Source organism: Pituophis catenifer, unplaced genomic scaffold, assembly GCF_029215685.1.
Source record: "Pituophis catenifer annectens isolate HBS135680 unplaced genomic scaffold, rPitCat1.0.hap2 SCAF_2, whole genome shotgun sequence".
Taxonomy (NCBI): Eukaryota; Metazoa; Chordata; class Lepidosauria; order Squamata; family Colubridae; genus Pituophis; species Pituophis catenifer.
Genome location: NW_027256882.1, coordinates 128502544 through 128528314, shown reverse-complemented (window position 1 = coordinate 128528314; position 25771 = coordinate 128502544). Strand labels below are relative to the sequence as shown.

At 36.9% G+C, this 25771-nt stretch overlaps 1 protein-coding gene across 1 annotated transcript; it reads right to left on the bottom strand.

Moving 5' to 3' along the window:
• Nucleotides 1–1007: 1007 nt before the first annotated feature.
• LOC139312585 (myosin-1B-like) lies at nt 1008–24931 on the bottom strand. Its single transcript, XM_070937496.1, has 39 exons — nt 24825–24931; nt 23229–23462; nt 22670–22813; nt 21978–22134; nt 20789–20816; nt 20339–20456; nt 20154–20246; nt 20000–20063; nt 19772–19870; nt 19561–19664; nt 19323–19461; nt 17046–17164; nt 16812–16961; nt 16177–16347; nt 15667–15973; nt 15484–15557; nt 14927–15014; nt 14718–14835; nt 14456–14579; nt 14236–14372; nt 13835–14090; nt 12189–12431; nt 11917–12093; nt 11682–11827; nt 11503–11593; nt 11025–11414; nt 10017–10143; nt 9166–9284; nt 8686–8882; nt 7336–7519; nt 7049–7214; nt 6601–6725; nt 6132–6440; nt 5837–6040; nt 5282–5407; nt 5022–5192; nt 4818–4922; nt 2287–2382; nt 1008–1273 (listed from the first exon to the last, which is right to left on the bottom strand). Exons 2-39 carry the CDS (start codon nt 23430–23432, stop codon nt 1121–1123), a joined length of 5823 nt encoding a protein of 1940 aa, XP_070793597.1. The 5' UTR covers nt 23433–23462; nt 24825–24931; the 3' UTR covers nt 1008–1120.
• Between the last annotated feature and the right edge of the window lie 840 nt (nt 24932–25771).

Here is a 25771-nt window from a genome sequence, read left to right as displayed (position 1 = left end):
CATTGGACAAACAGAGGTATTGCACCTGGTTGTGGTTTATAGGTACTCTCTCTCCCATTCTGAGGAGCAATTTGCAGAAATTTCTGTGGTGTTACCACTGTTTTGCTGCAAGCCGTATCACATGTTTTCTTGTGGAATCCTATTTCTCAGTTATTGTATATTAATCAGAAGAGACCTAGCTGATTGGCTGACAGAAAAGAAAGAACCTTTTAGGCAATGACTACCATTTCATTACCTTTTACTGAAAGAAATCTGTATACCCTCCATCTTTGAAAATTTATCTTTCATGCAGTATTTCATTTAGTGGTTTCTCATATTTGCTTTACGTTGTTTTAAGTATTGCTTTAATCTCATAATTAAAATATTTCTGTTTCTAAGTGTTTTTAAAAACTGGTTTTGGTGTTATTTGGGGTATTATTTTTTTCTCAATAAGGTATCATTTTAATCTCATAATTAAACTATTTCATTTTTACTTTTATAGTTTTTAAGCAAAGTTTAGGTGGTATTTGTGTGAAAGATAGTATAGAAATAATATGAGCGAATTTATGAATATACATCCAGGGATGTGATTAATAAAGAAACACGATGAGAAACTAGAGACCACTATCATGTGGCACTGATGTCCTATTTCTTGAATCATAATTTGTTGAACAACCAAGGATACTTGGCTACATTAGTCTTTATTCCAATTCAGCTGGATTCATAGTTTATCTGAAAATAATTATCTACAAATGAAATCATATCAGGGCATTCAAACTGGTGTCTGCTCTATGTTTTTAACTTCAACTTACATCAACCCTAGCATAGCACATGGCAAGTGATTCCTGCAGAATATTCATAAATGTTTATCGTGTTCAGATAGTGTTATCTCTAGCCGCCCTGAGTCTTCGGAGATTAAATTAAATTAAATTAATTAAATTAATTATCTCTCTAAGGAGAAGTTTCAGATTTCCTATGGGAGAGCAAAACCCATAATAAGATCACATCCTCTTTATGTATGCAAACATTTCTATCATCTTTATTTCCTAGACACTGAAGACAGAACACAATAATTACACATCCGAGTGACTAAGAGATCCACATTTTGTGCATTTCTTCAGTCACCTTGAAGCAGAGAAGTTTATTCTTCCCCTGGTGTCTGTTTTCCAATTTCTCGAGACTTCACTCTCAGTTTGTTCACTTGCGATTCTGCAATATCAGCCCTTTCTTCAGCTTCTTCCAGCTCATGCTGAATTTTGCGGAATTTGCTGAGGTTAAAATTAGATTGCTCTTCCTGAGAATGAAAAAGGTATGGTTAAAAATAAGTCTACTTATGTGATATAGATAGATAGATAGATAGATAGATAGATAGATAGATAGATAGATAGATAGATATAGATATAGATATAGATATAGATATATAGATGTGTCATGCAAAAAGGTAATAGCTTCTGTGGTGAAAATGAAAGAACTGAGTCTCCATTGTACTTTCTCTTGGGAATCAAGGACATTCTTACGCCTGGACTGTGGAAGGAGCAGTGAGGTCACCAGGCAACCAGACAGCATCTTGATTGGACCATGTGACTAATTGTTTGGAGTTGAGGAAAAAAATTCTCTTTTAATTAGGTGAAAGCTGTGGGAACCTTCAGAGTCGGTTTTCACCAGGTCTGTGCCAATAAGGCTATTCTTTGAAGAATTCATCTGCCTTGGAGTTTTACTTGCTATGGGGTTATTACTTGGAACTTTGACACTCAACTCAGTTGGATCTCATTGTGTCATATTTGGACTTAGGCCTGACAGTCCCTCAATAACATGGTCCCATACCAAGTACGGTTTTAAAAGTGGAACCAGCACCTTTAATTGTACCGAGAAGCAAACTGACAACCAATGTAGCTCTTGGAACAGAGGTGTAATGTGCACCATCCTAGGGGTGCACATAGCTGTCTGTTCAGCTACATTTTGCCCAGTTGAAGCTTCTGGGACACTCTTCAAGCGCAGCCCCATGTTGAGTGCATTACAGTAATCTAGAGATGACCAGAGTAGAACTTCATGGTCCAGGAAGGGGCACACTTGGTATACAACACAAAGTTGTGAAAAGGGCTTCCAGGCTACAATTGCCACCTTTTACTTCAGCAGGAGTTGTGAATCTAGAAAGACTCCAAGATTATGTACTGGGTCTGCCTGGGGCAGTGACACTCCATCCAGTACCAAAGATGATAAAATCCCAGATCCAGAGGCCCAAACACCCGAAGCCACTCAAATTCATTTGAAATATAATTATTACTCCATTGCAAATGCATTACTTACAGTTTCTTCATATTGTCTCTTATATGCTTTCACTTTCATTTGCAGCTTGTCCACCAGATCCTGGAGTCTCAGAATATTCTTCCGGTCTTCCTCAGACTAAACAAAGTTATGAAACAAGTGAGTTTCTATCATTTGAATCCCTTTAAATGATTTTTCCAAGTGTATGAGTGTGTGTGTGTGTGTGTGTGTGTGTGTGTGTGTGTGTGTATACCAAATTTATATTTGCTGATAAAGAAATAAAGGGAGACTAGTATAGATCTGAGTAAGGGTATGGCTAGCTGATGAGAGCTAAATAGCTTGAAATAGATCTATACTAGTCTCCCTTTATTTCTTTATCAGCAAACATAAATTTGGTATAAAATGATTTGTCGTGAATGCGACTGCTTGAGGGCTCCTGGATTGGAGCTGAAAGGCAAAAGGGAAGCAGTATGCTCCCTCCCACATTGGGGTAGTCCAGGTGCTTCAATAGAAAAACACTTTATACATACATACATACATACATACATACATACATACATACATACATACACACATATATATAATAAGGTTGCAAAAATTTTGGGCTCAATTGTGGCCATATGTTTGGTGTCATGGTTAAGGTACCCGGTTAGAAACTGGGAAACCAGGAGCTCTAGTCCTGCCTTAGGTATGAAGCCAGCTAGGTGTCCTTGGGCCAGTTACTATTTCACAGCCCTAGGAAGCAGACAATAGCAAACAATTTCTGCAAATGTTGCCAAGAAAAGTGTAAGGACTTATCTGGCAGTAGCCAGCAATCAACAATGATTTAAAGTACCTCCTCCCCCAAAAAATTCCTAAGGTGATGATTAAGACCGAGTGGCTGTGGCTGCCGGCGTTCCGATATAGCCAGCTGATACCATCGTTGACTATTGGGGGCGAGACATTGGCCCCCATGGAGAGGGCTCGCAACTTAGGTGTCCTCCTGGACACGTGGCTGTCTTTAGAAGAACATATGACGGCCGTGGCCAGGAGAGCTTTCTATCAGGTTCGCCTGATTCGCCAGTTGCAACCCTTTCTGGATCGGGACTCCTTATGCACAGTCACTCATGCCCTCGTCACTTCTCGACTGGACTACTGTAATGCTCTCTACATGGGGCTCCCCTTGAGGTGCACACAAGGCTCCAACTGGTCCAGAATGCGGCCGCACGGGTGATATTAGGAGTGACATGGCGCTCACATGTAACACCTCTCCTACGCGAGCTGCACTGGCTCCCAGTGGCCTTCCGAGTGCACTTCAAGGTGTTGATTCTTACCTTTAAAGTGCTCCATGGCTTAGGACCTGGGTACCTACGAGACCACCTTCTGCAACCTATAACCTCCCACCAACCAGTACGCTCCCACAGAGTGGGTCTCCTCAGGGTACCATCACTAAAGCAATGTCGACTGGTGGTTCCCAGGGGGAGAGCCTTCTCTGTGGGGGTACCTACCCTTTGGAACAGGATACCCCTAGGGATAAAAATAATTCCAGATCTTCGTACTTTCCATCGGGCACTTAAGACCTTCCTCTTTCACCAAGCCGGACTGGCATAATTAATTTTTTCTTTCCTTTTCCTAATTGTGTAAATTTTATTCTGAAGATCCTAACTTAACTGATAAGCCAAATTGACTTAATTATTATTTATTGTTTCTATTCACATTTTTATATATATGTTTATTTTGACTGTTCACCGCCCTGAGTCCCTCGGGAGAAGGGCGGTATAAAAAATTAAATAAATAAATAAATAAATAAATAAATAAATAAATAAATAAATAAATAAATAAATAAATAAATAAATAAATAAATAAATAAATAAATAAATAAATAAATAAATAAATAAATAAAAACATTACCAATCAGGTAACATCAATATGATGGACAAGGAGTTACTATTTAGTGTCCTTATGGATCTCGACATACGGCCACAATTGAGCCCAAAATTTTTGTTGCTAAGTGAGACATTTCTTAAGTGAATTTTGCAACCTTTCCTGTCACAGTTAAGTGAATCATTGCAATTGCTAAGTTAATAATACAGTTGTTAAATGATTCTGACTTTCCCATTGACTTTGTTCATCAGAAGATGATCACATGACCCTGGAACACTGCAACAGTTATAAATATGAGTCAGTTGCCAAGAGTCTGAAATTTGATCATATGACCATGTAATGGTCATAAGTGCAATGGTCATAAGTGAAAAACGGTCAAAAGTCACTTTTTTCAGTGCCATTGTAGCTTTGAGCAGTCACTAAATGCACTGTTGTAAGTCAAGAACTACCAATATTATATTGTAAATGGGGATAGGAAGAGGTAAGGTGGCAAATTAAGTCATATATATGTCAAAATATTCAGAGATTTCAAAATTTTCAGCTAAAATTATGTACAAGTTTTGGAAAGATAAGATCACAAATAAACATACTGTATGCAAATGAAAAAGGGCCAGTACTCTTTTCCCAATATTCTTTGGTTGATAAATAATGTTTGATTGATAAAAGTGGTTGATTGATAAATAACTTCATTCCATGCTTATCACACTTACCTGGTAAGTTAGTTCCTTCACTCGTCTCTCATATTTGCGTACACCCTTAATTGCCTCAACACTACGCTTCTGCTCATTCTCAACTTCAGCTTCAAGTTCACGTACCTAAGGGAAAACAGGCTGAAAATTAGTCATCATCTCCACCCTATTGCATACAACCTTACATACAAGTGTCTATAAACATATACAGAGATGGATACATACTCTTTGTTCTAATTTCTGAAGCTGCTTCTTGCCTCCCCTCATTGCCAGTTGTTCTGCCTCATCAAGACGGTGCTGTAGATCTTTTACAGTCTGTTCTAGATTCTTCTTCATTCTCTCTAGATGGGCACTAGTGTCTTGTTCTTTCTTAAGTTCTTCTGCCATCATGGCTGCCTGTTAATGAAGATACTATGTTCAAGAGATGACCCTGCTATAAGTATATAGAGGATCAGATTTCAAAAGAAGGGCATCAATCAACTTACATCAGTAATGGATTTTTTGGCTCTCTCTTCAGCATTGCGAGCTTCCTGAATAGTGTCCTCCATTTCACCCTGGATTTGGGTAATATCTGTTTCCAGTTTCTTCTTGGTGTTGATCAGGCTGGTGTTCTGTTTAGGCAAAAAATACTGTTAGTTTCTAGTAAACATGAAATGATTAATTTATTTTTAAAAAACCAGGAAATAATATTCTAAAAAATAAATTTGTATATTGCAAGAATAATGCCTGCAACCTTATTTTATATCTGTTTATGTGGTTTTATTTTCATATTTCCCTCAGAATTTCAACAAAGACAAAAGTGTCATAGCATCTAAACTAACACAAAAGAAAAAGGAAGATCAATACTATGTTTACAAACACTTTATATAAAGATCTGCAAATATCATTTAACTATAGTTTTATTGTCTTCAAACAATAGCAAAATAACTGAAGAATATTCAAAATATTCCACTTTTCCCCTTTACAATAAAGAAATGCTTACATAGACTTGTCATTCTCAACTACTGTTTACAGGAGGATACAAATAATTAGATTCTTACTTGTGTGTGGAGGAGCTGCACACGCTCACTGGCATCCAGAAGCTCCTGTTCAGCCACTTTTCTGGCCCTCTCTGTCTGTTCCAGAGCTGCCCGGAGCTCCTCAATCTCAGCCTGCATCAAGTTTGCTCTGCGCTCAGCCATGGATACTTGTTCCTTCAAATCTTCTTGGCCTCTCAAAGAATCATCCAAATGCAGTTGTGTGTCCTGTGAAAAAAAATATTTTAAGGTATAACTCTTGAAATCTTAACAATTGTAGTGATTTCCTGATGCTTTCTTGAACCTGCCTAGAACATACCTTGAGCAATCCTTGTGTGTTCCTGAGGTTCTTTAGTGCTTCAGCACCTTGACGGTTGGCATGGCTCAGTTGGATCTCCATCTCATTCAGATCTCCCTCCATCTTCTTCTTAAGACGCAGGGCATCATTCCTGCTCCTAATCTCAGCGTCCAACGTGCTCTGCATGGACTCTATCACCCTCACATGATTCCTCTTCATTTGATCAATTTCTTCATCTTTCTCTGCAATTCTTCTGTCGATGTCAGATTTCACCTGGTTGAGCTCCATTTGGACGCGCAGGAGTTTGCCTTCTTCATGTTCCAGAGAAGCCTTAAGAATATCAAGTATATCAGCTGTTATTAAAGAGTCATCTAAATAACAGCATTGTCCATACTTGTCTAACTGGTTTTCTAAAACATATTTTAGAGTGCTTTAACATGCGTTAAAAAAAATGAGCTTTTGTTTTCTTTAAGCATAATAACACAATTACCTCAGCCTCCTCCAGGGAAGCTTGGAGTTCACATTTCTCCTGTTCAATGTGTTTCTTCACTTTTTCCAGTTCGTGAATGGCTTTTCCTCCCTCAGCAATCTGTTCCGTTAGGTCAGCTATCTCCTCTGTTGATTTCACACAAAATAAAGAGGGTAAGGTGGGTACCGTTTACTAACAGTTTTAGGCTGAATGTTTGAGAAAAGAATATTTCCTTGGCTCTTCCAAGCTCATCCATTTGGAACTGATCAGTTAATACTGCATGAGCAGACAACACTTCTACATATGTATATCCTAATCATGAGGAGAATGCCTATAGGGGATTATCTTATTATGCTTGTTACTTGTTGCTCCATAGAAGGTGGTAGAACCATTACATAATCAATTTTTCTCACTTTTGTATCTTCAGTGTCCTAAATAGAAGCTTATAGTAAGAAGCTTATAGACTTACGCTGAAGGTTCTTGTTTTCACGCTTCAGAGTTTCCAGGTGATCCAAGGATTCTTCATATGAGTTCTTCATCTTGAAAAGCTCTGTGCTCAGAGACCGAGACTCCTTCTGGGAAGCTTCCAGTTCAGATTGAGCTTCCTCAAATTTCTGTTTCCAGTCTGCCAGAATCTGTAAAGAGTCATTGAGTCATCAGTGTCATACAAATTTGATAAAGAAATAAGATACTAAATTTAATTGGCCCAACGTCTTGGTGCAAAGTGTTCCTTTTTAATCATCAGGAGCAAAATACCTTATCAAAGTTCTTCTGTTTCTTATCTAGAGCTGCACAAGCTGCATTGGACCTTTCCACATCAATCATCAGGTCCTCCACTTCATTCTGCAACCTCTGCTTGGTCTTCTCCAAGGAAGCACATTTGGAATTCACAGCTTCTACATGTTCCTCAGCTTCCTGCAAACGCTGAGCAAGCTTTTTCCTGGAGCAATGAATGACCAACTATTAGCAATGAATCTGCTTAGAAAATATGAAAGGAAGACAAATTCACAATCATATGATATGCATAAAAATGACACACACTTCTCTATTATTGGCATGGAAACTATTTCATTTTCAAGCTTTTTAAGAGTTATGCAAATCATTTCTGTATTATGCAAATGATCTCATGAAGCATTAATTTGTCATGCAGGACAGATTGAAAAACTTTTGAAAATGAGAATGGTTATTGGAGAATGGTAAACTCTAAAATAGTTTAAATAATTAAGATTAATTTTTATTTTTATATTGTCTTATTGATAACATTATTTCAGACTTAAGTATCTTATGCAGATATGCAAAATTTGAATTCCCAATGATTGATAGCAAATTATAAAATATTTGAGCTGTTTTCATGAAATGTATTATTTTAATGTGATATAAGATAATAATTGTGATTATCATTTATACTTCCATGTTCTCATTTGATGTCTCATGAATCCTCACACAAATCCCTCATCAGATTCAAATACCAAATAATATGCTGTTTAAACTTTAATTATAGGAATAAATTAAAACTAAAGACATTTCACTCTAAATGGATAATCAGCATAAAACTTGGATTTGAACTTATTAAATTTTCAAAAAGTGAATTATATTTATATGGGCTGTTGCAATGAATTACTATTTTAATTTGCAAAAGGTCATGAAATTATTGCATAAAATGTTTTACAGAGATTTGTTCACTCTATACAAATACACTTTTTGTCATTTAAATGCAATGCTTGAAGAAAGTGGGAAAGGAGATAAACTACAAATAATTTCTTTCCATAAAAAACATTATTCTGGATTAGTTATTTTGCAAGATTTGGAGTAGTTTACAATGATCCTGTAGTATTAGCCATTATTTGTCTTGAAGTGTTGTAGTTTAAGCTAAGAGAATATCTGTAAAACTACTGGACTGTCACTTCTTGGTGCTTTCTTTTTGCTGCAAGCGGAGACTTCTGCGTAGAGAGAAAATAGTTTATGATAGCTCATAAACTATTTTAAAAATAGTTTATGTTATCACTCTCAGAGATGTGGCTAAAATTACTTTCTCTTATGGTAATTATACCTCGTTTGTCCTTGTAATTTATTTTTTACTACAAAACTATTCCAAGTCCCACATACTTGGCCTCCTCTAACTCTTCAGTGCGCTGAATTGCATCAGTCTCGTATTTGGTTCTCCATTGGGCAACCTCGCTGTTGGCTTTGGACAGGGCACGCTGTAGCTCAGCTTTGGCTTCCTGCTCTTCCTCAAATTGTTCCCGGAGTAAATCACAATCATGACGAGCTGATTGCAAGCCATGAGCCAGTGCATTTTTAGCCTAGAAAAATGAAGATGTCTTAAATGCTTTCCCCAAATTTAATGGTGGCATTATTAACAGCTCCCACTTGTGTTACTTTTTCTTTCAGGTTTGCTTTTTGGCCTTTAAATGCAAATCTTTCAATTGTTCACTTTTTTAAAATATGAGAGTTGCACATAGTATTGGCAATTCTGCTTTGTAACAGAGAAAGAGAAAAGCACCTTTAAGCACCTTTAACTTGGAAGTTGCTCAAGGATGCAAGTAAGTGATGTTTTGCACCTGTAGATCTTCACCTAAAGCATACCTTTATTTCCTCTTCAAGTTGCCTCTTCAATTCTTCAATCTGTTGGGTGAAGCCTTGTTTGCCTCTTGAGAACTGGGAAATCAGAGAGTCTTTTTCTTCCACTTGGCGGGCAAGTTCACCTGAGAAGCAGAAAAGAAGAAGACAGGAGGTTGACGTGACTGAACTAATTGTTGAAGAAAGTACGGATGAATAGCAGCAACTGGAAAATTTTAAAACAGAGATACATGGCATTTTGATATTAGTTATGTTTTAGGTTGTTTCTAATATCTTACTGAACAACACTTGTCACTTAAAATACAAATTTGGGGAGGGGGACCTCTCATATTTCCCAGATAAATTCTGTGATACCTCTGCTATTAGTAAAATTTGCATGCCTCATCAAAGATGGAGTTGTGAAACATAACTTGCAGCAAGAAAGAAAACCAGGATCATTTTCATATAGGAGTAACTATGTTGTGGTCTACAGTACTTAATTTAGTAAAATCAATTTTTTTTCTGGCAGCAACTTAAAAATATTTCCTAGCCAAATCACAGGTGACAAACACTTCTGTTGTTTTATATTTTGAATTTCACTAGCCAATGTTGTATTCCTTGGATGTTAGCATCTTCTGATCATCATTGTCATCATCATCAACAACAACTTTATTACGGTCACAGATCAGCAATAGACAAAATTATTACTGTTTACAATAGTGCTAAAAAGATATTACTACTACTAATAATAAGTAATAGCATCCATAATAATAAAATACATGGTCTCTTCTTCTGATCTTATTTTGCCTGCAAACTCAAATACTATTAGTGGCATGTAGAATAAATCACTCCTAAAATACTTCAGCATTTCTTCTTACCTGCTTCTGTCTGCAAGCGAGCTTTCTGGGCAGAAAGGTCATTAATTGTACGCTGCTGCTCTTCCGCCTTTGCTTTAATCTCACTCAGTTGATCTTCTAAGGATCGGGATAATTTCTCAAGAGTTGACTGAAATAAGCAAATAGAAAAATATTGAAATATTCTGCAAACTACTAAATGAGAACTTTGAAAATCTGGAAGGTAACATGGAACTGGATTATGCAGGTGGCATAGAATGTAGCAATTCATATTGGATGAGACCTGCATATACCACATAGCACCTGTTTTACAAACAGTGCATTGGCTTTCAGGTACAATTCAAAGTGTGAGTGGTAATCCATAAAGCTTGTTATGACTTGGCATCTACATTTCTGAAGGAATGCATATTCTGCATGGAATAGAATGGGCATTGAGCCAGAATGATGATTTTAAGAGTGACACCCTTGAATGAAGTCAGTACGGAGAAACATGAGCATGCTGCTTCTCCTATATATTCCCCTATGTTATGGAATACTCTACAGCTAGAGATTTGAATGAAGGCCTTCCTGACAATTTCCCAGAGGGTTCTAAAGACAGATCTTTCTTCTACACTTGAGGAGGAATTGTTATATGGGTTTCAGCAATTATTATTTATTTATTTATTTTTATTTTTTTATTTATTTAATTGGATTTATATGCCGCCCTATCGCCACAGGACTCAGGGCGGCTCACAATAAGCAATGTGAGAGATGCTTTACATGCTATGGTTTTATGTAATTCTGAAAACCACCAGGAATCTTTAGAAGTTGATAGTATAGAAAACATAATTATAATGTTAATAAATTATAAATTAGAACAGCTCATAACTGATCATTATCATCAAAACAGAGTGATCCATCTATTCCTAGGTGAAATCCAAGAAAACTACCTGATCTGATGAAGATAGTAATTGAACAACTTAAAGCATGCCACACTTCTGAGAGGATGCAATAGTGCTTACAATTATCTCTCATGCAGGAAAGTATCTATACCTTGGTTTTAGAGACAGATTCCATATTGCTTGCAAGATCATCAATCTCCATCTTCAGTTCACTCTTCTCCTTCTCCAGTTTCTGCTTCACTCGCTGTAAGTTATCAATTTGCTCTGCATATTCAGCTGCACTATCTGCATGCTTTTTGCGGAGGGCAGCACCGGTGGCTTCATGCTGCAAGGTGGCCTCTTCAAGGTCCCGGCGCATTTTCTGAAATTCTGCCTCACGTTTCTTATTCATCTCAATCTGAGCTGCAGTTGCTCCACCAGCTTCCTCCAGACGTTCACTGATCTCCTCAAGTTCCCTGGAGAGATCACCCCGCTGTTTCTCTGCTTTGGCGCGAGATGCCCGTTCTGCCTCAATCTCCTCTTCCAATTCCTCAATACGAGCCTAGAAAAGGAGAGGCAACCATGAACCCTGAAACCGGCTTCCAGATATCTTAATTCACCATTCATGAAGGAACTACTGTATGACAGACCTGCAGCTCCTTGATCTTCTTCTGAAGCTGGGAGCCCAGGACCTGCTCATCTTCAATCCTGCTCTGGAGTTGGCTGGTGTCAAAGTCCTTCCTTATCACAACAAAATATAATGGTTAGCCACCAAATCAAAAAACTCCATTTAGCACAAAAGTCCCTCATAATAGACATTAATACTTACTTCTTCAGCTTTTCATCCAGCTGCTGCTTATCATTTTCCAAATCCATTGTGGATTCCTGAGCTAGTTTCAAATCCCCTTCTAGCTTCCTCTTAGCTCTTTCAAGGTCCATGCGAAGTTTCTTTTCTTGCTCCAGAGACCCTTCAAGCTGAAGACAAAGAGATCAGAGTAATTATGCCATCACAGCAATATCTCCACCTCAATCCAATTCTTCTCTGGAGATGATAGCATGCTTACGTCATCCACTTGCTGTTCCAGCTTGGTTTTTGCTTTGGTCAGAGTGTTCACTTTGTCTTCCTCTGCCTGCAGATCATCCAAGGTCTGTTGATGGGCTTCTTGCAGGGCTTTCTTCTCCTTGGTCAGTTTGGCAATGGCCTCGTCCAAGACCGCTATCTCTTCAGTAAGGTTTTTCACCTTTAAACGTTGAACAGACAGAATTAAAATGTTCTATCTATTTTGAAATGGCAATAGTGGGTACCAATTTAATTTCAGCATATTCTTTCCAATACCTTATTTTCTGTAGCATGCTTCTCCTTTTCAACCTTGGCCAGTGTTAGCTCAAGATCATCAATGTCTTTCTTCAGTTCTGAGCATTCGTCCTCCAGTTTCCTCTTCTTGGCTGTCAATTCAGCATTCATTTCTTCTTCATCTTCAGCTCGCTCAGTGAGCTCCTTAATTTTAGCTTCCAGTTGGATTTTGGTTTTGATTAGCTGGTCACATCTCTCCTCAGCATCCGCCAAGCCATCAGCTTCCTGTAAGTACCAAAAGAAAAAGGGTTAGTAAAAATATTTTATCTCCTTATTTCCTTGGTCAAAGGAACAGTTCTAGATCATGACGTATATGTCCCTACTGACAAGGAATATGCCTTGTACCTAATACTAGCAAGTTGTTACATAACCGAATGCAAGTAGTTCTTGACTTACAGCAGTTCATTTAGTGACTATTCAAAGTTACAACAGCACTGAAAAAAGTGACTTATGACCATTTTTCACATTTATGACTGTTGCAGTCTTCCTGTAATCTCATTATCAAAATTCAAATGTTTGGGAACGGACTCATATTTATGATGGTTGCAATATCCCAGGGTCACATGATACCCTTTTGCAGCCTTCTGACAAGCAAAGTCAATGGGGAAGCCAGATTCACTTAACAACCGTGTCACTAACTTAACAACTACAATGATTCACTTAACAATTATGTCAAGAATGGTCATACAATGGGGCAAACTCACTTAACAAATGTTTCCCTTAGCAACAGAAATTTTGTGCTCAATTGTGGTTTGTAAGTTGAGAACTACCTGTACACATTTTTTTTTAATGAAAACATTGTGTTTTATGAGTTTTATAATGAATTATCTCAAAGTACACTCTTGAACTATTTTCAGCTCTCTTTGGGTTTTATAATGCTTATAGCCTGGAATCCCTTATCAAAAAACTATCTTCCTGATTCCTATTTTCTTTTTGAGATCAATTCTCCTGGCAAAATCTTTGTGGGATGAAAGTTCAGATTTTCATTTCCTGCACAAACATGATAAACAGGCTACAATCTTAGACATATTTAGGACACTTAAAACAGAGGATAGATTCAGTTTTCTGCATTTTTGCAGTTTTCTGATTGTACCCCATATAATCTTTTGTGTTCAAATAACTGGATGCTGGGAAATACAAGAGGAAGAAATAAGATACATATATTTTACGGGCCTCAGATATGTTCTGATTATAATTGCTTTGACCCTTACTAACAAAACAATTCACAAAATAGAATGGTGGGAGTGAGCAGAAGTTCAGCACATCACTGAAGTGGAACATGATGAAGCTGGAGGGAAAAAGGCTTGAAGTATGGCTGGGGAGGAGTGGGAGAGAGATATACATGGATGCAGGAAATATTACTGAGAAGCAATGGATAGAACAATGAAATCCAAAAAGAGGGTGAGGCAAAGATTATTTAAAAATAAATAAATAAATAGTGATTTCTTCTGGGTTTCCATTTGTAACTTAATATCCATCAGCTCAAAGCTGCATGAAAATAAATGAGCAAGCTAAAAATAATTTCATTGCAAGATTTTCTGTGGTTTTGTCTCACGCATAATCTGTACCAACAGACCTCAGAATAAGAATATGGGTACAAAAAGTTCTAATGTCATCAAAATTCTTACAGATTGGACTTGGAGCTGCAAGTCATTTTTTTCCTGCATGAGGGTCACCATTTTTTCTTCCAATTCCTTCCGCTTGGCTTCTGATTTCACAAGATCCTCTTTTGTTTTCTCAAACTCTTCCTTCATGTTGGCCATTTCCTTCTCTGACTCTGCGCTCTTCAGCAGGGGCTTGATCTTGAAGTACAATTTCATCCAAGGCCAGTGCTTCACGTTCATGAATGAACGAACATTGTACTGAATAGTGAAGATGGATTCTCTGGAAGGAGGGCAAAGAAAATTTTAACCATGATTCTACTATCAGCTTGAGATAGGACTGATATATTTGTGATATATTGTCATGTTGTACTCATAGCCTCATTATATTAATGTCATTATGAGCCTTTATTATAAAAAATATCTACCTCCTTTCCATCATTTGTTTGAACTCTGTTCTCATCAGAAAACCACGGCACATAGCTTGGGTACGTGTAATAAGCATAGCCAACTTATCATCTCTCATTTCTTCTAGAAGACCAAGAAGGCCAGCTTTGAAAAACACCTTGAGGGGGAAGAAAATGCAAAGTTTGTGGTCTTTTCAAATAAACCCAATTTTCAAACTTGGGGAAAGATAAGTAACTTTACCTTGGTATGACCAAACCTATATTGAGTATGGTCCACATCAATAGATCCAAGAAGTTTCTCAGAAGCCTTCTTGCTGTCAATGAATTGTCCCTCTGGGACAGCACTTGCATTTAATATTCTATATCTGTTGAAAGAAGGATAGTTTATGCTTCTTTTAATGTTTAAAAAACATTAAAAGATTCTAGCTTCAAGGATTATGAGAGTTAGAGTTACAAATATGGGAGGCACAAAACTCAAGAGGGCTAATATTTAGCAGACCGACCTCTGTTTGAAGTCACCATAAATGATCCTGCTAGGAAATCCCTTTCTGCAAATTCGGATGCCTTCCAGCACACCATTACATCTCAGCTGGTGCAAGACAAGCTCGTGTTCCATGACACCTTAAACAATGTTGGAATGTATTGGCAGTATAGAATTGAACTCAAATATACTAATTCTGCTTCATGCATAATTAAACTATATAATTCTTACCAGGAGTTTTAGTTTCATTGGGGATGAGGCACCGCACAAAGTGAGGGTGAGTGCTCTTCAGATTGCTCATCAGCTTGTTTAAATTCTCCTGTAGGATTAGAAATATTTGCGACATTTAAAGTAGATTTCATAACTACCAATACTTTTTAAAGAACCGACTTTAAATTATCTATTAGATTGCTATGCTATCTTTCTCCTACAGCTAAACATGGCATTCATAGCAGTTTTGCCTCAGGTTTGATCACCATAATCCCTATGAAGTAGATTAGGTTGAGAAACTAGAGACCAGCTCCAATATACCAATGATCTGGAACCTGGTTCTTTCATAGTCCAACATCTTAACAATCATATGGGGCTCTGTGATTGAGGGACCAATGGAAGGGAAAATCTGAAACAAAATCAAGCAATATTGACTATATTTTTCATGTTTTTATATTGTGTAGTTTTGGATCTCTGAGTCAGTCTTTCAGAGGAAGGAACTCAGTAATAGATTTTTTTAAAAAAAATATTGAAAGTAGATTTGTATCAGATTGTACAAATAATAAAATTGAGCTTACCCTAAACAGAGCAGATACAGTCTGGAATGAAGACCCCTTCTTCTTTCCAGCTTTCTTGCCACCACTGCCACCATCTAAAGAAGAAAATATAAATACATATTATGGAATTAAAATGTTGTTGACAAAATACATCATGTTTATTTATTTAGATTTGAAAGGTATGTTCTTTGGATAAGTTCTTACCAACATCTGCAGGGCGATCAGCGTAGAGTAACGCCAAGGTCTTCATGGATGATTTCTGGTACAACTGAATGACACTTTCATTCAATGGGTCCTTGTTTTTTTCCAGCCAGCCGCTAATGTTGTAGTCCACAGTGCCAGCATAGTGCACAAGGGAGAAATGAGCTTCTGCTTTACCTTTCCCAGGCTTAGGCTTTTCAAAGTTCTTGCATTTGCCAAGGTGCTGGTCATAGAGTTTGTTCTTGAAAGAGGTGTCTGTCGCCTTAGGGAACATGCACTCTTCTTCTAGGATGGAGAAAATGCCCATGGGCTGTAGAGAGCAAGACAGATAGATCACTGCAAGAAATACTCTTCACTGTCACAGAAATAAACTTTTCATACTCAGCATTTAGGAATTGTTAACTGTAGCAAGATGGAATTAACCATTCATTAATTTTACAGATGTGTATTCCATATCAAGTTTAGAAAACATATATAATCTTGGATGCTTAAAAACTTTATTTTTTAAAAGACCTTCTCAATGAGTTCAATGCAGGCAGCCAGGTCCATCCCAAAGTCAATGAACTCCCAGTCTATTCCTTCTTTTTTGTACTCTTCTTGCTCCAGGACAAACATGTGGTGGTTGAAAAACTGTTGCAGTTTCTCATTGGTAAAGTTGATGCAGAGCTGCTCCAAGCTGTTGAACTAGACAATGCAAAGTACTTTGAAAATAACAATTATCTTCACCAGTGTTCCTTTCTCTAGGCTTTCTTAAATATTTTACGGTTTATGTGAATGAACAAATATCTAAGCTCCTTCTTGAATCAGTTCTGCTCATAATATTCTTCACCGTTAAACCATTATTTTCAATATGCTCTATCATCACTACCTTCAGTACTTTGAAAGCCTATATCTTTGCCACAGCTGACTTGAATTTATGATCCACACTCTCCCTGCCAAAATATTCTACAATTTCTTCTCTGTGCCAGATATTTCTATTTAAATCATCCTTCCAGTCAACAACTCAGAAATTATTTGTCTAGTTTAGTGCCTTTGCATTCAGAACATTGTTGAACTGTACTTCATTCATTAACTGCTTAAATATTTTACAATATAAACATCATTTCTTTGCTCTCCAACACTATGCCATCAAGGGCCAATTTCCTTACATCAAAGATCTCGAATCCAGCAATGTCCAACACTCCTATGAAGTGCTGTCTAGATTGTTTGGTGTCCAACTGCTGGTTGATACGAATAACCATCCATAGAAACATCTTCTCAAAAACAGACTTAGCCAAAGCACCAACATTATTGTACACCTGTGTAGAACAAAAGGGGTTATATCAGCATATAACTGGACCAATGATCCACTCTCTATGAAACCTTTTCTTGTTAATCCTTACCTGCTGAACAGTTTGACCTTTGGTGACAAATTCATTGCCAACTTTGACTCGAGGGTAGCACAGAGCTTTCAGCAAATCTGCCGAGTTGAGATTCATGAGATAGGCAGCCTTGTCCGCAACTGAGCACAAAAATAAGAGAAAAGATTTGCAAGCAAATTGTATGTTTTCTATATTGGAAAAGCTATGTGTAAACAAACATTGTTCATATACTGTTGTATAGGTAAAGGTAAAGGTTCCCCTCGCACATATCTGCTAGTCATTCCCAACTCTAGGGTGTGATGCTCATCTCCATTTCAAAGCCGAAGAGTCAGTGCTGTCCGAAGACGTCTCTATAATCATGTGGCCGGCATGACTAAATGCCAAAGGCACACAGAATGCTGTTACCTTCCCACCAAAGGTGGTCCCTATTTTTCTTCTTGCATTTTTTACGTGCTTTCGAACTGCTAGGTTGGCAAAAGCTGGGACAAGTAAGGGGAGCTCACTCCATTACATGATACTAGGGATTCGAACCACTGAACTGCCGACCTTTCAATCAATAAGCTAAGCATCTTAGCCACTGAGCCACTGCATCCCTCAAGTATACTGCTGTATACTTGAACTATATATATATGAACTGTTCATATTCTTGAACTATCTACTATTGAAGAATTCTGACTGTAGTGGCATCCTGGAAGAGAGCCTTCTCTGCTGTTGCCCCTCCTCTGTGAGGAGATGGATAGTTTTAAAATTTGGTGAATGAATGAATGAATGAATGAATGACATGCTTTACAAGAAATAAATACACAAAAAAAGTAGACCATATTTTCTTAGGATGTTGCTGAATTTTTCTGTGTCCAGGAGGGAAAAAATAGTTATACCTATCTGAATATAAATTAGCTTCCTAAGGTTAAATGAAAACTATTGCTAAGTGACAACATTTGATAATCCATTATTGCATATTTAATTTCAAATTAGATATATTTTTTTTTAATTTGATTTATATGCCGCCCTTCTCCAGAGACTCAGGGCGGCTTACAGTGCGTTAAGCAATAGCCTTCATACTTTTGTATATTTTATACAAAGTCATCTTATTGCCCCCACAAACTGGGTCCTCAATTTACCTACCTTAGAAAGGATGGAAGGCTGAGTCAACCTTGAGCCTTGGAGAGATTCGATTTTACTTTAATTGCAGACAGCTGGTGTTAAATTACAGTGCTCTGTCTGTGAGCTATCCAGGCTCTTCTGGATATTACAGTGCAGATAGTCCTTGCTTACTAACCATTTGTTCAGTGATCATCCAAGTTTATGACAGTGCTGAATAAGAAAACTTGTGACCAATCCTCAAAGTTGTGGCCATTGCAGCCTCCCTGTATTCATGTGTTCATGATGAAGATACTTGCTAAACATCATGGATTTACAATGATCACAGCATCTCACAGTCACATGGTCAACATTTGTGATCCTCACAGCCAGCTTCCGACAAGCAAAGTCAATGAGAAAGCTGGCAGGAAGTCACAAGTTCTAGTCACATATCATCTCACTTAGTGACTTGCAGTGGTTTACTTAATAACAACAGCCAAAATTGATAAACTGCCATTTTTAAGTCAGACATAGTCACATGATTTTTTTCACCTTATAACCATGCCATTTAGTAACAAAGTTGTTAGTCCCAATTCTGGTGAGTAAGTAAGGATTGCCTGAATATATTAGGATGTGATTAAAAACAAACAATATTTACTTTATGTGCATAGGACAATGAAAGAAAGCATTATTTTCAAATTCTAACTTATTATCTCCGCAGTACTGAAGTCAAGTCAGATTAATTTCCTACAAGGTATATCCAGGTATATCTTCAATGTTTATTTCTTAACATAAGTATTACATGTAAAAACTGCACAAAATAGCAATTAACATATTCTGTCTTTTCTGCATAATTAGGGAGCTGTCATTTACAAATTCATTATTGACTATGTATCCGTCATCTTAATATCAGAAAGATGGTGGGTGGGGCAGTCTAGAGAGGAAATTCCCTGGCTTTAGTGCAACTATGAAGTTTATTTATCTTCATTCAAGTTATCAGATCATCTCCTATGAAGTTATTAGAGATGTGAAAGGATGTTTCACTTAAATGACTAACAACACAAATATACACTGCTCAGAAGTTAGCTCCTCCACAGCCTTAGAAACACATTCTTATGTATTAAACTTCAGCTGTTCGAATTAAAACAGCTGAACTTCAAGAGATATTTTGTGTGATTTTGTTTGGGCAGGTAATTCCATCACCAACTGTGAAAATACCTTCCGTGCCGTCTGGCTCAGCCTGTTCCTCTCTCTGCTTCTGCTTGAACTTCATGTTCCCGTAGTGCATGACGGCTCCCGTCAGCTTGTAAATGGCTATCTTTTCATCAGCGTTGAAGCCCAGGATGTCAATGGCACTCTGGCAAGGGAATGAAGATAAGTAATTATTTTTCATATCACTTCAACCTAGAGTACAGTAATAGATTTTTAAATATTTATAGATCTTTGTATCATTTACATCTGTAGCTATCAGCTCTTCTTGATCATTTATGCTGGCAACCGTGATTTCTCCTTGGCTTACAAAGTGAAAGTCATATGGGTTTGTGGAGATCAGGAGTGTCTCTGAATGAAAAATAAAACTTGCTTTATTCAAGACAGAAATCATTTATGGCAACAATGAGCTCAAAGTTAGCATATTGTCATGGGAAGAGTAAAAAGATGCTTTTTACCAATCAGTTCTGGTTTCTGGTTGGACATGATCTGGTAAAAGATGTGGTAGCTCCTTTCAGCCTTGAGCTGGAAGGTAACTCTGGACTTCTCCAGCAGATCTGGCAAGAAAGGACAAACAAGCAAAATAAAGAATGTGAGAAAGAAAAATGGAGAGAGAAGGAAAAAAGAATTGTGGGGAAGAAACCCCTTACAATGTAAACCCCTTACACACAAGCATGATCTCTTACATGTCTCAATGTCAGCAGAAGCCAGCTTGCCTGTGGCACCAAAATGGATTCTAATAAATTTGCCCTTTAAAGAAGAAAAGAAATATTATCACAAATCCAAGGCTGCATCTTCTGTGTATTTCTACGTCATGCCAAGTTTCAACATGAAACTTACAAAACGTGACGAATTGTCATTCCTGACAGTTTTAGCATTTCCAAAAGCCTCCAGTAAGGGGTTGGCACTGATGATTTGATCTTCAAGGGTGCCCTGAAAAGAAATATCCCTGTCAGACTCTGTATCATCAATCCTTCAAAAATGTCATGTAATCACAGGTCATTCTTTTCTGGCAGACAAGCTACCTGCATTTTGCCTTGTTGGGCTGGTTCTTCCTTTTTCTTGTCAGGAGCAGCTGCAACTGTTGCAAAGTACTGAATGACACGTTTTGTGTTCACAGTCTTTCCAGCACCAGATTCTCCACTGTTGACCAAAGGGGTAAACAGAGTGTTAAGATGCAGTTCAATCTCTCCACAACTGAAATGTGAGCTCCCGTTACGGAAGAGTAAGCAAACTAGGACATCAAAAGGATATAAAACCCAAGTGACATGGTCACCCACTTTGAAACTTGTGAAGTTTCCTTATTATGTATTTACTAACAGTAAAAGTATAAAACGAGATATTTGAAGGAGCAGGTAGCCAAGATCTGGTTCTATGTTCTGGAAGTCTACAAGTATGTTAAGAAATTATTATTTAACGATTTGGAGTACTCTGCCATAAAGCAAATACAGATTTTAATAAGGAAATGAACTTACGTGATCAGGATAGACTGATTCTCACGATCTGGAAAGAAACAAAAAAAAAATCACAGATTTTTAAAAAATTATAGTTCCCTGTGAACTTCCATGAACTGAATGGGAGCTCATGCAATATTAAAACTGTCCACTTAAAGAAGAAAAAGCCCTGAAAAATCAAACATTTATTTGTCGAACATTATAAATGTGCAATGATGACAAAATATGTGAATATTATGCAATGGAATGTGTCATGAATGAAAGTTAACTATACAGATGGAATATTACTTAATCAGCCAAGTTGGGGAATTTCTATAAAGCATTCCTTTTTGCTATAACAGCATTTCTCTGCACTTACAGAGAAATAGAATATGAAGCTATAGATTATAGGCTTTATTGAACATTTATAAATTGGCAGTTCCATGCATTTCTTTGTACATAATTCTCCTTACATGTACAAAGAATATCATATGTGAATGTTACTGGCAACTTGGAAGCAGTTACATTTTGGGTGCACAAGATATTATACTCAAGATTTAGCCCTATATACAAATGATTGAATCAATTAATCTTTTGGAATGATAAAATATACTAAACCACAAATTAATAAAATTGACTGTAATTTCACAATACAGAATGCTATGGGGAAAAAAAGTTTGTTAAAATTAATCAAGCATTAATATCTTGTCTGTCTGTACCCCAAGAGTATTTAACTGGCTTAGTCAATCGTGCTGGGGAAAATTTAAGAGCTGGACATATAAAGACTGCATATGTTCAGAGGCCTGGCAGAAACATCAAGTCTCAGTTTCATCTTTAAGGTTTTCAGAAATTGAGGTTCCATATTTTAGGGGGGGAAATTGTTGCAGAAACTAGTGGTAAAGCAAGAAAAAGAATCCAAATCTAGAATTTGCTCTTAGTCTCAGAGGAGAAATTTGACCTATACTGTTTTCATTGGCATACACATTGAATATTGATTATCCTTTTTCCTTTTTTGCATGACACATTTGACATTTCATATTTCTTTCTCTTAAAAAATAAAGCAAGAAATTAAGCTGCAGGAAAATTATTACTATTAGTAAATGATTAATTTCTATAACTCCACAGGATTAAGCATATTATGCATCTGACCTAAAGGCCACATTGTGTAGGAAGCCCACTGAGGTGACTCATAAAATTATTCTCCTTCTTTCTTAATTAACCATTTATTTACCAGTTAACATGGATTGATATGCATTATCAGAGATGGAGAAGATGTGAGGAGGGGCCTCTTGACGCTTTTTGCCTCTGTAGGCAGTTACCACTTCTGGATTATACACTGGAAGCCACTTGTAGGGATTAACAGTGACACAGAAGAGACCTGAGTAAGTCTGCAAAAAATAAAACAGAATTTGCTTAACCTATTTCGTCTTTTGCTGAAAATTTCTTCAAAAAGTGTTTTCAATCAAATATTTATTTAAAAATCTATAACATAAACAAATATATAAATCAGTGGTGGAATTCAAATTTTTAAACTACCGGTTCTGTGGACGTGGCTTGGTGGGCATGGCAGGGGAAGGATACTGCAAAATCTCCATTCCCACCCCACTCCGGGGCCAGCCAGAGATGGCATTTGCTGGTTCTCCAAACTACTCAAAATTTCTGCTAACGATTCTCCAGAACCTGTAGGAATAGCACCCCTGATATAAATATATAACATCTGTTTCCTTGAAACATCAGGAAAGGAAGACATAATTTAGAAACAAGCACTGTAGTTACTTTGAATTTAAAGAGCAGGGTTACTAATGAATTGATTTAACAGTAAACAGGAGAACTTAACATAAGTTATTTGGTGTAAAGAATTCTTAGGAAGGCTTAAAACCAGTCACTGCATAAAAAGGTAGAAAAATTCCAGAATATGCTTACGTAGATCATCCAGGCTGCATAACGCTCTTTGAGATTATACAGGACAGCAGGTTCATGGAGATGAGTCATCATGGCCATGTCCTCAATTTTGTCATATTTGGGAGGATTCCTGGAAAAGACTTGGTCATCTTTCACAGTTACAGTCTAGGGAGGAAAGAACAGACCTGCATGTATCAACTTAGAAAACAGAAAGAAGAAAACTGTAGTAATTGCACTTTATTGTCTCTGTTCAACCCATGAGATCTTGCATAATGAACATGCTTTGGGACCTTTCTATGAAACAATGTCACCTAGTGGGACCTTTTATCACAATGCCTGCCCTATTGAACTTCATTCCCCCTGAAATTCTGGTTTTGCTTTCAGACCTTGAAAACACAGTTTTTTCCCTTCGCTCTGGGCCAGAACTCAAGATGAACCCAACAAAAATGGAAGTGTTTTGAAGGAATTAAACACTGAACTGTATAATTTCCTTGATGGAAGTTTGCTTATAAGAGTTATAAGAGTTAGGCAACTATAACAATCAGTCAAACAAATAAACAAACGTAGATATTTTACTTACTTCTCCACTTTCAGTCTTGACAGTAACTTTCCCTCCTTCCCTACTCTCGATAGTGCCTTTCTCATAAGAGATCTTGGGATCCACCACAAAAACTGAATTCTTGGCATCAAAGGGCTTATTTTGGGCCTCAATTCTTTCCTTTTCTGTCTTTCGAAGAAAAGGGGCAGCTTCCCCAAATGCGGCCATTTCAGCATCTGAAGCCATAGCTGCAGTTTATATTGTGCAGGAAGAAAACTAAAGGAAAGAAACACACAAGCCAATTCATGAAAATGTGGAAATCCTTATTAACTTTGCTTTTGGCCTTTTTTCACAACATGGAATTTGTCTCTGTTCTTTGATTTGAACCAAAGCATCTTATTATGTGGAAATAGAAGATTTTACTGCTTACACAAATATTGAATTTCATGTCATAAATCTTTTCATATCCATGAGATCTGTTCCATTATTCATGATATTGGATTATGTAAACCACTAAGACTGAAAGAGCAGCTAGAATTCATCCACCAAATTACCTGATAAATGTAAACTTTGCTTATAATTGTGAATTGCCCAGGTAATTGAAAGACAAAATATAAATTAATCAAATAAATATACACTTGAGATTTCAAATATACACTTGAGATATACACTTTATTCTTTGGGTAAGAATAATATGGGAAACATATTAAAATAGAGATACTAAATTTAAGAAATAAGGATACTATAATCTATCTTGACAATGCTCACTTGGACAGTATATTTTATATATATATATATATATTATGTATGTATGTATGTATGTATGTATGTATGTATATGTATATGTATATGTATATATATATATATATATATATATATATGAAATGTCCTAATAGTTATAAAAGTTTAGTTTATCTCATTATTCTCCATATTTAGATTGTCATGAAATTATTTACTGTTTCCCATTGGTGTCATACATAAACAATTGGATTTTGAAATTTATTAAAATCTAATTCAGCAAAGTTTCTTTCTCTGGAAGTTTCTTTCCCTGGAAGTTCACTTAAATTTGGGTATGCAGCCTACTTGGCTAAAGTAGAATGTCTCAACTATTGGAATTTGAAATATATTTCAATTATTATTATTGCACTATTATTTCCATCTGGTGAGTCAACAGTGGGTCAACACGAGGAGGCACTTTAAAATAATTCTGTATTTCCTCTTGAGATGTTAATTGCTTACGACCATAGTTAATTTTAAGCACAAACTGTGTCTTAAGGGAAATTTCATGTCAAAATCTTTTGTACATTCCATATTCTTCAAATGATCATGCACTCGTATGTTAAATCTTATCATGATCCAAAATTTGGACCTCCATCGTAGCGGTGCTTTTGTGGATTTGATCAATGGCTTTGAAGCAATGCTGACAATCCTTTAGAAAGTTTGGTACCAGTATCTTTGAGGTCACTCTCTTAGTTGACTTGTAATGGAATGCAGCCTCAACGCAATCTATGACATATTATACACAGTACACAACCCAAAGGAAGCATTTTCCTCCCTGAACTGCATGCATATCAGTCCCTAGTATTTATCTGCCATTAAGCTGGCTGTCTCCAGCGATGTAATCAATCAGGGTCTTACCTTGTGTGGTACTATGGGTTTAAATGCAGACTCGAGCTGGCCAGTTACTGCAAAGTAAAAATGATAGATCCTTTACAAAACGTCCAGTATGTAGCTTAAATGGATGAAGTAGATTTTAAATCCCTAGCGACATAGGCAGCCCTGCTCAGTTGTGCCAAAACCAACAGGAATGAATTGAGATGTGAAGAATTAGGGTGAGTTCCTATTCCTTTTACACCCTCTTACCTTTAAGCTGTTGGTGCAAGGACCTAAGAGGCTGGTCCCTAGGCTACTTATATATGAAGTGATTTGCATGCACAGAACCCTCCTCTTCTTTCTAAGGTCAAAACTGTTTCAGTAATCTTAGCAACTCTTAGCAAGATTCTCATACATATTTGACGCAAATAGATTTAATTAGACATATCAGCACCATGGATCAGTCTATAAATAATTTGCCAAAGGGAGCGGATTGTGTATGGGAATTTATATATTGTGCTTTGATTCTGTTAATTGGTTGAAATACTGTAAGTAATAATTCCTGATCTTTATAAAGTGTAATTTAGAGGCAAGAGACTGAATTGAGATACCTCCAGCACTGGATTGGAAATGTATATTCCTGGAAAGGGAACAGGTGGCTAGCAAAAATATTAAAAATTAAAAAGATGGACGTAGTCATCAATACAGGTAGAAAAGAAAATGATAATAGGACAAGAAGTAAACACATGAAAGGGGACAGTAAAAGAAACACCAGCCCTAAAGCAAAGTTATAGGGACAGATTAAAGAACACCAGCACTAAAAGAGTAAGTGTGATTGGCCTACAAAAACATGTGGAAAAAAATAAAGGGCTCACCAGAAAAAGTGTCCTGAAGTAATACAAAAACAATTTGGTTTAATTTATTGTTAAAATAAAAAAAGAAAGAAAGAATGCAGACTAAGAGAAAATACTCTGAAAAAGAAGAGAGTAGAT

Bases quoted from the DNA above. Each gene is read 5' to 3' on its own strand.
- LOC139312585 (XM_070937496.1), bottom strand. From the start codon at position 23,432: ATGGCTTCAGATGCTGAAATGGCCGCATTTGGGGAAGCTGCCCCTTTT. The intron at 19,665-19,771 runs GTAAAAAGCATC...TTTTTCATTCAG, and splicing joins CCAGAAACCAGAACTGATTG to AGACACTCCTGATCTCCACA. The intron at 11,415-11,502 runs GTCTGTCATACA...CTCCTTTTCTAG, and splicing joins AGAAGATCAAGGAGCTGCAG to GCTCGTATTGAGGAATTGGA.